The 14992-nt window shown below is 41.4% G+C and overlaps 1 protein-coding gene across 1 annotated transcript in view; it reads right to left on the bottom strand.

Moving 5' to 3' along the window:
- The window catches only part of NEK1 (NIMA related kinase 1), a 152525-nt gene that overhangs the window by 130831 nt on the left and 6702 nt on the right, over positions 1-14992 (bottom strand). Inside the window, exons 2-3 of the mRNA XM_081091794.1 lie at positions 3755-3903; positions 3256-3352 (exon numbers count right to left, since the gene is read on the bottom strand). Of these exons, the coding sequence (XP_080947920.1) occupies positions 3256-3352; positions 3755-3871 (214 nt within the window). The 5' untranslated portion in view covers positions 3872-3903. The remainder of the gene's footprint in view (positions 1-3255; positions 3353-3754; positions 3904-14992) is intronic.

Here is a 14992-nt window from a genome sequence, read left to right as displayed (position 1 = left end):
GAGGCTCCCACCACCACTGCTGTGCTGGCAGTCATCAGCCTGGCTTGTGGCTGAGCAGAGCTCCCCCATGTGGGAGCGCACTGACCACCAGAGGGCAGCTCCTGCATTGAGCATCTGCCCCCTGGTGGTCAGTGTGTGTCATAGTGACCAGTCATTCCCAGTCTTTATGCTGTTAGGGTCAGTTTGCATATTACCCTTTTACTATATAGGATAGAGGCCTGGTGCATGGGTTTGCCCTGAAGGGTGTCGCAGATCAGGGTGGGGGTCCCGCTTGGGTACCTGGCCAGCCTGGGTGAGGGGCTGATGGCTGTTTGCAGCTGATCACACCCCCTTCAGGGTAGGGGTCCCCACTGGGGTGCCTGGCCAGTCTGGATGAGGGGCTGAGGGCCATTTTCAGGCTGGCTGGTGACTTAAGCTCCCAGCCTCTCCTTTTTTTCTTTTTTTTTTTTTTTTATTCTGGGATTTATTTACCTTCTGTAATTGAAACTTCGTTGCCGTCACTGGAGCTGAAAGCCAGCTCCTGCTCGCTCCAGCTCTGAGGCCACGGCCTGCTGAAAGCAGGTATCTGGGGTTTGTTTAGCTTCTATAATTGAAGCTTTGTTGCTTTTGGAGCTCAGAGCTGGGCCGCGGCAGGCGGGGAACCTTGGCTTCCTCCATCACTGGAGCAAGGAAGCCTCCTGCTCACTTCAGCTGTGTGGCTGCCGGCCGCCATCTTGGTTGGGTTAATTTGCATATTGCACTGATTAGCCAATGGGAGGCATAGCAAAGGTACGGTCAATTACCATGTTTGTCTATTATTAGATAGGATAATACTTTCATGACTCTGTGGGTAGACACTTCTTAATCCTTCTATCCACCCTTATTCTTATAAAATAAAACTATGCTTATTCTTCCCACATAAGAAAGGCCAATAGTGCTTCTAACATTTACTAAACTACTGCTTACTAGTGAAACTATTGCAACTCAAAGAACGTTTATAAGTTTTCACTTCTCTCTGTGCTTATGGCCTTATTTCCAGCAGTACTTATTTCTTGCACCTTGTGGTGGTGTTATTACTTGTAGTGCTGATACCCCCTTCTGATATAGTACTGCTTCTAATGTGCCATGGATTGGGAACCTATATAACTAATTAAGAATCTGTTGCCGAAACCGGTTTGGCTCAGTGGATAGAGCGTCGGCCTGCGGACTCAAGGTCCCGGGTTCGGTTCCGGTCAAGGGCATATACCTGGGTTGCGGGCACATCCCCAGTGGGGGGTGTGCAGGAGGCAGCTGATCGATGTTTCTCTCTCATCGATGTTTCTAGCTCTCTCTCTCCCTTCCTCTCTATAAAAAATCAATAAAATATATTAAAAAAAAAGAATCTGTTATAACACTTTATGATTGATAAGAAAAGATTATCCAAATATACATGTGAGAAATCACAATGCAAAAAAACCCCTATAATCCACTATTTATAAAAATATGTATAGGATATTAACATTTATGTAGCATTAAAACAAAGAGCAAAAATTATGTACAGTATGCTATCATTTTATGTATGCTTACTAATGCATAGAGCACTTTTGGGGAAAAAAACACAAGACAGTGGTGAACAGTGGTTAACTCCAGGAAAGGAAAATAGGTACCCGGAAGGTAGGAATAGAAGGCAAACTTTTTACTGTTATATAACATCTGAATTTTGTACCATATGCATGTATCAAAAATAAATAAATAAAACCATCAAAATATTTTTTTTAAAAAGGTAAATGAGTATGTGTGTGTGAAAGAGAGAAAGAGACAGAAACAGAGATAGGGAAACAGAGGAGGTTAAATAAGAACTGTGAAAGGGATGGAGAAGGAATCCTGAAATAAAATGCTGGAGCTTTAGTACAAACATTCTATAATGTTTTCTGCTGCTTAAACATTGTTTATTTGGGGGATAAATACTACTTAAAATATAAGGTTAACTAAAAAGTCTTTTCTCCATGAGGGAAGTACTAATCTATTTTGTATCCCTTCAATCATTCACACATCTCAGTGCCAGGCACTTTGCACAGATGCTAGGGATACAGAAATATAAGACACTACCCTTATGTTTAAGTAACGGAGTAGAGAAAATAAAAATGTATAACACATATACTCAAATATACAATGATACAATACAAACTCCCACTTTTTCAATAAGATCAAAATTTTTAGAATGTATAAATTCTAGAGATACAGATAAAGTGTCTAATATTTAATATTAAATCTAATTATACATTTAAATACCCGCAAATATTTTCTCTCCACTCTCATATTATATGAAATAATTTTTTTATTGATTGATTTTTTTGAGAGAGAAAAGGAGACACACATACACACAGAGAAAGAGAGAGAAACATTAATCGGTTGCCTCTTGTATATGCCCCAACTGGGGATGAACCTGCAATTCAGGTATGTGCCCTGACCAGGAAAGGAAACTGCAACCTTTTCGGTGCATGGGATGATGCTCAACCAACTGAACCACCTGGCCTGGCTATATGAAACAATGTTATCCAAACTTTTCACATCTATTTTCCAATATCAATGTTGATCTGGGAGCAAGGATACTTTAGCTCTAATTCAGACTCTGAAACTAGTATGTAATGTGTCCCAAAACAGTCATTTAACTAACATCTACTTTCAACCTGTATTCCTGTTTTATAATTTATAGGGATTTATGATAATAAGGGGAATGACTTCAACAGGATTTCAATAAACCACTTTAACCTGCCTTTGAAGAAGCTTATCCTTATTTTAGTTCCTGCATTAACAAATATAATGGAACATATTTCCAAATCAGCAATACAGCTATGACATTTTAAGAACTTGAGAACACTTTTTCAACCTACCTCAGTGTCATAAGAATGAGGTCTACAAGAGATACCAATGAATAGAATACTTTCTAAAGATCAGAACATTTTCTCAGTAGCAGTACTGGTAGAGATTCAAAGGAGTTTAGTTTAACAAAAAGATGTAAACTACTGTTCTAGCTTTGTCCAAATTCTTGCACTTACTAACATTGCTTCTTTTTAAGAAATTACAGTAACATTGAGCCAGTATTAAACTACAAGGGATAGTGTGGTACATTATCCTAGAATCAAGCTAATATTCATATGCATACATATTGAAGCAAAAATGATATACTTTCCTTCCTATGAACACATTCACAAAAAGATTCCCTATAAGGAAAGTATCCAAATGTCATTATATGGCTTAGGAGTTTTTGGAACTCTCTTGAAAACTGTATCTGACCTTCAAATGATTCTCTATACTGGACAATATTTGGATGCTTCATGTTTGCCAACACTGCAACTTCTCTCCTTGATTCTTCCCTTTCTTTATTGGACATCTTAAATGGGAGGAAAAGAGAAAATACTATATTAAACATTACTATACAATTTAAAAGTCCATAAATAAGAAAGTAGTTTAAAAAAATAATGCTAACAAAGAAGCATGGTCAAATAACAAAATATTGCCAGAAGCTAAAAAGAATGAGTTGAATCGACAAGTAAAAACATTTTAAGATGTTCAAACTAGATTTAGTTATAGAACAGTAGACATATAAACACAAGCACATATCATAAAAAAATATGAAAGGATATACAGACTATTCTGAAATTAGTGGCTCTCCCTGGGATTATGGCAGTCTTCCACTTTAGGTTATACATTGCCTTTTTTTTTTTTAATCTCTAAGAATGAACCTTTTTGTAACCAGATATTACTTGAATAACCAAATGAAAAATATACTTACTCTTGAGATGTTAATTTCCTTGATAACATATTGTTTGCCATCTTCTGTAGATTTAACAAGAATGGCTTTTCCAAATGAACCTTCTCCAATCTTCTGTAGTCTAGCATATTTCTCCATAGTTATTTTCCTAAGGCATCTTAACTGATAGGCTAGACAGAAACAAAAATAACTGTTAACAGATACAAGCACATCTTCCATAATAATTGTTTAATTTAAATTATACTTCCTTAGTGATGTGTGTACTTAAAAGGATATTTTAAATATTTACGGAAAGTTAAATAAACTTTATTTTATTCATGCAACCTAGTAATAGCTAAAAAGAGAAAAACAGTGACATTTCAATTTTATTATTTTTATTATCTTTTTACAAATATATTTTTATTGATTTCAGAGAAGGGAGCGGGAGAAATAGAAACTTCAATGATAAGAGAGAATCACTGATGGGCTGCCTCCTGCACGCACCCTACTGGGTATTGAGCCCACACCTGGGCATGTACCCTTATCAGGAATCGAACCAGACTTCCTGGTTCACAGGTCAACACTCACCACTGAGACACACCATTTCAATTTTATAAAAAGGCTTTGTAAAGTCAAATACTGTATATACTTAACATATATGGAGAGAGAAACAAACTTTTTCTTTTATGAATTAATTACTAGCACTACTTTATTATCTCCAATAAGACTGTTTCCCAAAGTTATTTAATTAATCCCCTATTATACATTTAAATTATTTACAGTGTTTGCTAGTCTAAAAAAAACTTCAGATAAAATTTCCATACATGCATTTTTATGTACTTATTACTTATAAAAATTCCTTAGGATAAATTCTTAGTTCAAAGAATGTGAACATGTTAAAACTTTCAAACATATTGCTTAATTGTCTTACAGAAATGACTAATAATGTATATTATAACCAGCAGTGTATAAAAGTGCTTGGCCCAACCAGCGTGCCTCAGTGGTTGAGCATCGACCTATGAACCAGGAGATCATGGTTCGATTCCCGGGCAGGACACATGCCCGGGTTGTGGGCTCGATCCCCAGTGTGGGGCATGTAGGAGGCAGCTGATCAATGATTCTCTCTCATCACTGATGTTTCTGTCTCTCCCTCTCCTTCCTCTCTGAAATCAATTTTTTTAAAAAATTAAAAGTGCTTGCTCCTAGGTACTTCTTTAACACTGGTGTTATTAAAATCTTTGAGAGGCAATTAAGGGTAGTAAAGAGCACTGAAACCCTGGAATCAAAGAACGTAGGTTTAAATCCTAGCTTTATCACTTATTACTTATGTGACCTTGGGCAAGCTACTCATTTTCATGTGTCTCAGTTTTTTCATCTGTAAACTGTGGATAAAAGCAGTCTGTACTTACAGACTTGTTGGAGGATTAACTTCAGTCATGTACTAAGAACAGTGCTGGCACATAGGGAGCACTGCCTCACTTTCAGTTCTTGTTATCCATTACATTTGAAGGGAAAAATGGTGCCTTTTCTTTTGCCTAACAGTGAATTTGAAAAATTCACCCGTTTATTGAACATTTGTATTTCTGATCTTTGAAACACTTCATCCGTGTTCTATGTCCATTTTTTTCTGGAACAGTCTTTTTAAAAGTAGGAGGGAGGGCCAAGGTGACGACATAGGTTAAACACGGTACTTGCATCCTCCCACAACCACATCAAAATTACAACTAAACCACAGAACAACTATCAACTAGAGAATTAAAGAAGTCACATTGAGACTAGTCGGTGGCATGGAGGCGCAAAACGGGCTGTTCCAACACCCACACGTGGCTTTTTTTAATAGGGTGGGATACCTTGGCCACAGAGGCCTCCCGTGAGGAACAAGGGGTCCCACTCCCACACCAGATCCCTCAGCCCTGGGTTCAGTGCCTGGTAGAGAAGTCCCCATAACTTCGGGCTATAAAAACCAGCAGGGATGGTGGCTTAGTGACACAAAGGCTGCTGGAATACCAAGCAGTTCCTTTTTAATAGCTGGCTCACAGACTTACTCCCTCTGAGTTCCAGCGCTGGGGCAACAGAAAGGATTCAGGGACATATGGGGAGGCACGTAATTGTTTGGCATTAGAGCAAGACTGGGGGGCATCTTTCTCCCAGACAAAGTGCTGGTATAGGTTATTGTTCCATTGCTAAGACCTCCCCACCACAGTGCATATCGCCAGTCACCATTTTTGAGTCTCCATCAACCTGGCCCACAGTTTTCCTCACCTTGTTGACTCCCTGAAGCCCTGTCCCACCCAATTTGTAGCCTCACCCAAGCTGTTTGCAGTGGCTTTTCCACGTGAATGGCCTGTCCTGGCTCAGGCTTCAGGCTTTCCTAAAATGTCTCAAACAAGCAGCAGCTGGACTCAGCATGCCCCATACCTCTTGCTAAGTGATCCCAGACCCAGCACTATCAGCAGCCTGCCTTGTTCACAGCTTGGCCTCTCCTGGATACCTCCAACTCCAGCATAAGTAGCAGCCATCTGCAGATTGCTCTGTAGCTAAGGCCAGGTGGACTTAGGCAGGGCATAGGTAGTAGCTGACTTTGCACTTCCCAAGAGGCCCCAGAGCCAGTGGACAGCTTCAGACCCATGCCAGATTACAACCCTACCATATCCACGAGCAACACACTCAAGGGGCAGACTCGATGAGCACCACAGCCCCACTGAAGCAAGTCCTGCTCCATGGGGGCATCTCCTGCACAGCGGCTCTTCCACTGTAGTCACAGCTGGTCGGAACAGCCGACTGGCCTGGGTGTCAATCCCTCCCAGTGATGCCAACAACAATCAATACTCGACTACAACAGGACAATGCACACAGCCCACACAAGGGAGCACCTAGAGTGCCCAGCTCAGGTGACTGGGGAGGCTGAGCCACTGTGCCCTACAGAATACCAACTACACAAGGCCACTCTGCCAATACCAGGAGACATAGCAGCTCTACCTAACACATAGAAACAAACACAGTGAAACTGCCAAAATGCAGAGACAAAGAAACATGTCACAAATGAAAGAACAGAAGCAATCTCCAGAAAAAGAACTAAATTAAATGGAAGCAAGCAAACTACCAAATACAGAGTTCAAAACAATGGTCATAAGGATGCTCAAGGAATTTAATGAGAGCTTCAGGGATCTTAGTGAGAACAACAATAACATAAAAAAGGACCAGTTAGAAATGAAGGATACACTAACTGAAATGAAGAATAATTTACAGGGAATTAACAGTAGAGTAGAGGACACAGAGAATCAAATCAATATAAAATATGAGGAAGCAAGAAACTAAGATGGCGGCATAGATAAACACCGGGAAATAGTCGCCCCACACAACAATTGAAAATTAGCCCAAAGGACGGAGCAAACATCGTCCAAAACAACAGGAAGGCTGGCTGAGTGTAATTTCTACAACTAGAAGAAAAGAAAAGCACGCTGAGAGCCAGAGGAGCTGCGGAGGCTGAGTGCAGAGGTACGGTGGCGGCTCGCGCGCGCGGAAAGGGGGTGGCACCTGAGGACGCGGCTGTCTTTTTGAATCACAAGCTCCCAACTGCTCTGATCTCCGGTTCTGGGAAGTCTCTGGGGACCCAGGACACATACGGGGAGAGGCTGCTCTCTCAGGCGGCAGCGGGCGAACTTGAGGGCCGCTTTCCCTCAGAGGTGCTTGCAGCCGTTACGGGGACACTGAGACGCGCGACTCCGGGCGCGGAGAATCAGCCATTGCTTCTTTCAACACCCTTTGACTCCCTGAGACCACACCCCACCCGGGCTGCGGCAGAGGCTTTTGCATGTGAATGCCCCAGAACTTTGCAACCTGATAATTACCTAACTGCAGCCGGGCCAGCCAGACCCGGAACTTCCAAGAGAAGGCCCAAGGCCCCGCAGCGGCTTGCATTGCTTCACAGCTGAGCCTCTTCGTGGCCCGGCTGTGAGGCCTCAGGCAGGGGCTGAATTAGCACCTCCTTAGATCCAGGAGCCACTGTACCCAGTGGTCAGAGGGGGTCCATTCTCCCACTTCAGACACAGCTGCTTCCCACAGCCAATTGGCCTGGAGGTCAATTCCTCCCAGTGATCCTACAACAATCGAGGCACCAAGAGTGCACCAAGAGTGTCCACCCCAGGTAACTGGGGAGGCTGAGCCACTGGGCCCTACAGGACACCTGGCGCGCAGGCCACTCTATCAAAACAGGGAAGCAGCCAAAATGCGGAGACAAAGAAACAGGTCACAATTGGCAGAAACGGAGGAGGCCAGACGACTGGATATAGAGTTCAAGGCCACGTTTATAAGGTTTGTCAAGAATTTTATGGAAACCGCCGATAAATTTAATGAATCCCTCAAGGAGTATGGTGAGACCATGGAGGTCATGAAAAAGGACCAATTAGAAATTATGCATACACTGACTGAAATAAAGAATACTTTACAGAGATCCAACAGCAGACAAGAGGATCCCAAGAATCAAGTCAAAGATTTGAAATGCAAAGAAACAAAAAATACCCAACCGAAAAAGAAAAAAGAAAAGAGATTCAAAAAATATGAAGATAGTGTAAGGAACCTCTGGGACAACTTCAAGCGTACCAACATCAGAATTATAGGGGTACCAGAAGGAGAGAGAGGGCAAGATATTGAAAACCTTTTTGAAGAAATAATGACAGAAAACTTCCCCCACCTGGTGAAAGAAATGGACTTACAAGTCCAGGAAGCGCAGAGAACCCCAAACAAAAGGAATCCAAAGAGGACCACACCAAGACACATCATAATTAAAATGCCAAGAGCAAAAGATAAAGAGAGAATCTTAAAAGCAGCAAGAGAAAGACAGTCAGTTACCTACAAGGGAGTACCCATCCGACTGTCAGCTGATTTCTCAACAGAAACCATGCAGGCCAGAAGAGAGTGGCAAGAAATATTCAAAGAGATGAATAGCAAGAACCTGCAACCAAGATTACTTTATCCAGCAAAGCTATCATTCAGAATGGAAGGTCAGATAAAGAGCTTCACGGATAAGAAAAAGCTAAAGGAGTTCATCACCACCAAACCAGCATTATATGAAATGCTGAAAGGTATTCTTTAAGAAGAGGAAGAAGAAAAAGGAACTCTTACCATTTGCCACAGCATGGATGGAACTGGAGAGCGGATAAATACCACAAGATCTCACTTATTTGTGGAATATAATGAACAACATAAACTGATGAACAAGGACTGATCCAGAGACGGAGAGGCATTGATTGGACTGTCGGGCCTTGGAGGGAAGGTAGGGGAGGGTGGGGGCAAGGGGGAAAGATCAACCAAAGGACTTATATGCAAGCATATAGGCCTAACCAATGGACACGGACAACGGGGGGGTGAGGGGGTGAGCGGGGAGAGGGGGGGTAGAGGGTACACATATGTAATATCTTAATCAATAAAAAATATTAAAAAAAAAATATGAGGAAGCAAAAAACACCCAATCAGAACAGCAAAAAGAAAAAAGAATCTAAAAATATGAAGATAGTGTAAGGAGTCTCTGGGACAACTTCAAGCATATCACCATTCGCATCATGAGTGTGCCAGATATAGAAGAGCAGGAGCAAGAAATTGAAAACCTATTTGAAAAAATAATGACAGAAAAGTTCCCTTATCTGGTGAAAGAAATAGACTTACAAATCCAATAAGTGCAGAGAGGAACCCAAAGAGGCCCCAACAAGAAACATCATAATGAAAATGCCAAAGATTAAAGACAAAGAATCATAAAAGCAGAAAGAGAAAAGCAGTTAATTACCTACAAGGAAATGCCCATACAACTACTGATTTCTCAACAGAAACTGCAGGCCAGAATAAAGAGGCAAGAAATATTAAAAGTGATGAAAAGCAAGGACGCACAATCAAGATTACTCTACCCAGCAAAACTATCATTTATAATTGAAGGTCAGTCAAAGAGTTTCACAGACTAGAAAAAGCTAAAGGAGTTCACCACCACCAAAACAGTATTACATGAAATGTTAAAGGGAAAAGAAGAAGAAAAAAGAGAACAAAATATGAACAATACACCATACACAAAAATAAACTCAAAATGGATAAAGGACTTAAACATAAAACGGGAAACCATAAAAATATTAGAGGAATCCACAGGCAGCAAAATCTCAGACATATGCCAAAGCAATATCTTCACCAATACAGCTCCTAGGGCAGTGGTCGGCAAATTGCGGCTCGCGAGCCACGTGCAGCTCTTTGGCCCCTTAAGTGTGGCTCTTCAACAAAATACTGACTTCTGTGCATGGGCCATGAAGTTTCAATTGCACTGTACATGTGCGCTCGCACGTGGTATTTTGTGGAAGAGCCACACTCAAGGGGCCAAAGAGCCACATGTGGCTCCCGAGCCACAGTTTGCCGACCACTGTCCTAGGGCAATGGAAACTGAAGAGAAAATAAACAAATGGGACTACATCAAAATAAAAAGCTTCTGCACAGCAAAAGAAACCATTAACAAAACAGCAAGAAAGCCCACTGCGTGGGAGAACATATTTGCCAATGTTATCTCCCATAAGGGTTTAATCTCCAACATTTATAGGGAACTCATTCAACTTAACAAAAGGAAGATAAGCAACCCAATCAAAAAATGGGCTATGGATCCAAATAGATACGTTTCGAAAGAGGACATACAGAAAGCCAAGAGACTTATGAAAACATGCTCAAAGTCACTAATCATCCAAGAGATGCAAATCAAAACAACAGTGAGGTACCAGCTCACACCTGTCAGAATGGCTACCATCAACAAATCAACAAATGACAAGTGCTGGCAAGGATGCAGAGAAAAAGGAACCCTTGTGCACTGCTGGTGGGACTGCAGACTGGTGCAGCCACTGTGGAGAACAGTATGGAGTTTCCTAAAAAAACTAAAAATGGAACTACCATTTGACCCAGTGATCCCACTTCTAGGAATATATCCCAAAAAACTAGAAACACCAATCAGAAAGGATATATGCACCCCTTTGTTCATAGCAGCACAATTTACCATAGCTAAGATTTGGAAACAGCCTAAGTGCCCATCAACAGATGAGTGGATTAAAAAACTGTGGTACATCTACACAATGGAATACAACACTTTGGTAAAAAAGAAGGAATTGTTACCATTTGCAACAGTATGGATGGAACTGGAGAGCATTATGCTAAGCGAAATAAGCCAGTCAGAAGAAAATAAATCATCCCATGGTCTCACTCATATATGGAATATAATGAACAACATAAACTGATGAACAAAACAGATCCAGAGACAGAAGCATTGATCAGACCGTCAAACCTCAGAAGGAAGGCAGGGGAGGGTGGGGGTAAGGAGGAGAGATAACCAAAGGACTTGTATGCATATAAGCCTAACCAATGGACACAGAACTTGGGGGGGGGGGGGTAAAGAGAGGATAAGGACATATATGTAATACCTTAATCAATAAAAAAATATGAGCAATAAAATGGCAATAAATACATATCTATCAACAACTGAATCTAAAATAAATGAAAAAGAAATCTAATGAACAAAATAAATTGATGAATAAAATAGAAAGAGAGGCATGGAAACATGGAACAGAATAACAAAACTTTGAGGGAAGTGGGAGAGAGCAGTGGGAAGAGATTAACCAAAGAACTTATATGCATACATGCATTATCCATGGACACAGACTATAAATAAGGTAGTAAAAGCCTGGGGCAGGACTGGACCCCGGTGGAGGTGGGTAAGAGGGGAGAAGGGGGGGACATCTGCAATACTCTCAGCAATAAACAGTTAAAAAAATAAAATATAAAATTATTTTGTAAAGGTTTCTTTAATGAACATGTTAACCCTTCTATATCATACATTCTTTTTTTACTTTTATGCTATTAGCTTTTCTTTCTTATTTTTTTAAATTGATCTTAGAGAAGGAGAGAAAGAGAGAGAAACACTGATGTGAGAGAGATACATTAATTAGTTGCCTCCCACACACTTCCTGAATGGGGATCGAACCTGCAACCTAGGTATGTGACCTGACCAGGAATCGAACACACGACCTTCTGGTACATAGAATAACACTCCAACCAACTGAGCCACATCAGCCAGGTCCATGCTATTTGCTTTTCAATTTTATCTATATATATAAAAGCCTAGGCAACCGGCCGACTGGCCAGTAGCTATGATGCACACTGACCACCAGGGGGCAGATGCTCAACTCAGCAGCTGACGATCTGTGGTCACTTGGCAGTGGCAGTTATCAGGTGATGCACCCGGAACCAGAGAGAAGCGAGCCCTATTTCGGGGTGTGTTACCCAAGAACCAACTTCTCACAATCCGGGACCTCTCTGGGGATGTTGGAAAGCTGTTTCAGCCCAATCCCCGCAGGTCAGGCCAAGGGACCCCACTGGTGCATGAATCCATGCACTAGGCCTCTAGTTTAAATATAAAAGTTTATTTTGATATTGACACTCTTGTACTTAGCTAGTTATTCAGCCTCGAAACACTGCAGCCCCACCTGGCACCCTGCCTTGGCCTGGCACCGCCCTCACCTGCTCCACCATCCCGCCTGCAGGGAAATCATTCAGGGCCAGGGCCCCTCGCTTGGCTCCCTCAGTGCCTGTGGGGCAATCAGCAGGGCGATCGGGCCCCTGCTCACACCCGCCTTGGCCTGGTGCCACCCGCTCACCTGCTCCACCAACCCGCCGCAGTCCCGTTCTCGTCGGGACCCATCGGGGCCCGCAGCACCTCCACTGCCGCCCGCTGCCAGTGCCACGTCACGGACGCCCGCCATGTTCCACGCCACCCCCTGGTGGTCAGCGAGTGGTCTCCCAGTTTAACTCTCGGTCAAAACAACTGCCCGAACAGCCAATTTGCATATCAGGCTTTTATTATAGAGGATAGGAAAGAAGGAAAGGGAAGGCCAGACATTATAGGCTTATCATTTGGGCAGCTTCACCAGGAAACTGCAACTTGCACTCCCCAGGGAACCACAGGGCTATTCCCTGCAAAACACTAGGGGAAGAGTTCTAACAAAGGGAAGACAGATGCATGCCCAGTAAAGTCGGGTGACAGAGGGAAGGTACTTGCCAGTCAGTCAACCTTGGAACAGAGATGGTTGGCCTGAATGGGCGTGGACACTGTAAGCCTGTGAAAATTTGGGAATACATAATCCCCTCAACAGAGGAATTCTCTCTTTTGTTGCTCCCCACTCTTGGCTCCTCTAGACTTATGGGGCTCTCTTGTTTTGCTCCTACCCATGTTTCCCCCGTAGTCATGTGGCCCTGCAGACTCTACTTGCAATGGACTGATGGACTGCAGCGGGGAAACACAAATTAAGCTAGCCTGATGCTGGATTGGACTGTGCAGACATGGAAAGGCAACTCTGGACACTAGCTCTGATTTTAGCTCTAATGAAGCCCTAGCTACACTTCTTTTATGGCAGGACAAAAGGAAATGGGATTTTGGAAATTCAGAAATTTAATTCCACAGAAAGCTTTCTACCATATTGCATCCTCCCGTGCAAGTCTCAGGAAATTATTTTTCTCCGGATATCACAAGAAATCCATATCCACAAGCAACTAGGAGAGGCGAGGCCCTCTCCCCTCTGTTAACAATATGAACAAATGTATCAATCTTTTCTTTATATTTCTGCCTTTGGTATAATTAGACTCTTACCATACCCAGATATTTGATTAAGATCATTAGAAGCTTTAGTAATAGTAATTTCAGGAGACTGGTGGAGACAGAAGCCAAATATGCAAGGTAGTGAAATCTTTAAAAAAAGTGAGAGTCCTGGCAAATGTTGCTCAGTGGTTAGAGGGTTGACTTGCACAGTGAAGGGTCATGCGTTCAATTCCTGGTCAAGGGCATGTCCCAGTTAGGACCTGTGTGGGAGGCAACTGATTGATGTGTCTCTCACATCAATATCTCTCTCTCTCCCTTTCTCTCTGTCTCTGCCCCCCTCTTCCTTTCCACTCTCTCTAAAAATCAATGGAAAAAAATACCCTTGTGTGAGGATTAACAAAAATTTTAAAAATTAAAAAAAAAATTTAAAAATTGAGAGAGAGGGGAGAGGGAAGGAAAGGTGGAGAGACAAAGTCGCAAAAGCAATCATTAGTGCTGCTTATTAGCAAGATTATCATTATTGTGGAGATACAAGAATTCACTATGTTAATCTAAAACTAATAAATATTTAATTCACCTAACTTACTCTTTTCTATTCCCATTCATTGGAAGCAGGCTTTCTATGTCTGAGAAAATGAGCTTGTCAAGAAGACTTTATATTAAAATTTCTGTGACAGTTTACCATATTTCTCATTGTAAGTGAACAAATCCATGTTCTCACTTCATTTTCTCAATACTAAAATTTGTTTTATTTTATTTTGCCTCTAAGAAATTATTCAGTTTCCTTAAATGACAAAATTCATATTCTAGGTCTGTAAGACTAAAGGCCAGAACTCAGCCTGTGGTAAAAATCAATTCCCCATAAAATGTTATAGGAAAGAGCTTTCTTCTACCTTAGAACACATTATAACCATTTTCCATTTCAAAATTTCTGGAAGACATTACAAGCCTTTTAGCAACTTTAAGAGAAACAGGAAATTAACTATTACAATAGCAATACAGCATTATCAGTGAATTAAGGTAGGAGAGTCATTTCAAACACTTTCAAGCCAACTTTGATCAAATAGCATAATATAATAGTTTTCTGGGCACCAGCCAGAATTTAATGATTTCTCCAGGGCACAAAAGTATATTACATTACTATGCTATTTAGAAAAAAAAATCAAGATAAACTCATCTTAGAAAACTAAATTTCATAAGTCAAATTGTATTAAATAATAACCACATAATGAGATTATTTCACAGCCATCATTATTTTGTAACTTGTGCCAAGAAAAAATAAAATAAAATTAGTAAGTTTGGCCCTGCCTCAAAATTTAGTTGCCAATTCCTTTCAAGGGACCACACTAACAAGATGCAAGCTCTAAGAGTCTCTAATATTGCATTCTGCTGCCTACTGCATAACTGAGTGAATACTGTGGTTTTGACAACTCAGTAAAGTAGAATCGAATCTGCCCTAGTAGAGAAGAAGGATGACTCTAATTGCCATCAAATAATGTCAAGTGCAGGCACCTTTATAAACAAGCAAAGACTTGTGGTCAACAAGTTTCAGAGCAACTGACAGCCCTCCTTTTCTGCAGAGTCCACATTAGACTAGTGTAGTACACTAGAGGAAGTAGAAGGGAAAACATGATAGATTACTTTCACTGTCTTACAGGATATTTAACCAAGCT

Source organism: Myotis nattereri (assembly GCF_964212035.1).
Source record: "Myotis nattereri genome assembly, chromosome: 5".
NCBI lineage: Eukaryota > Metazoa > Chordata > Mammalia > Chiroptera > Vespertilionidae > Myotis > Myotis nattereri.
This window is presented reverse-complemented; position numbering and strand designations above follow the sequence as displayed.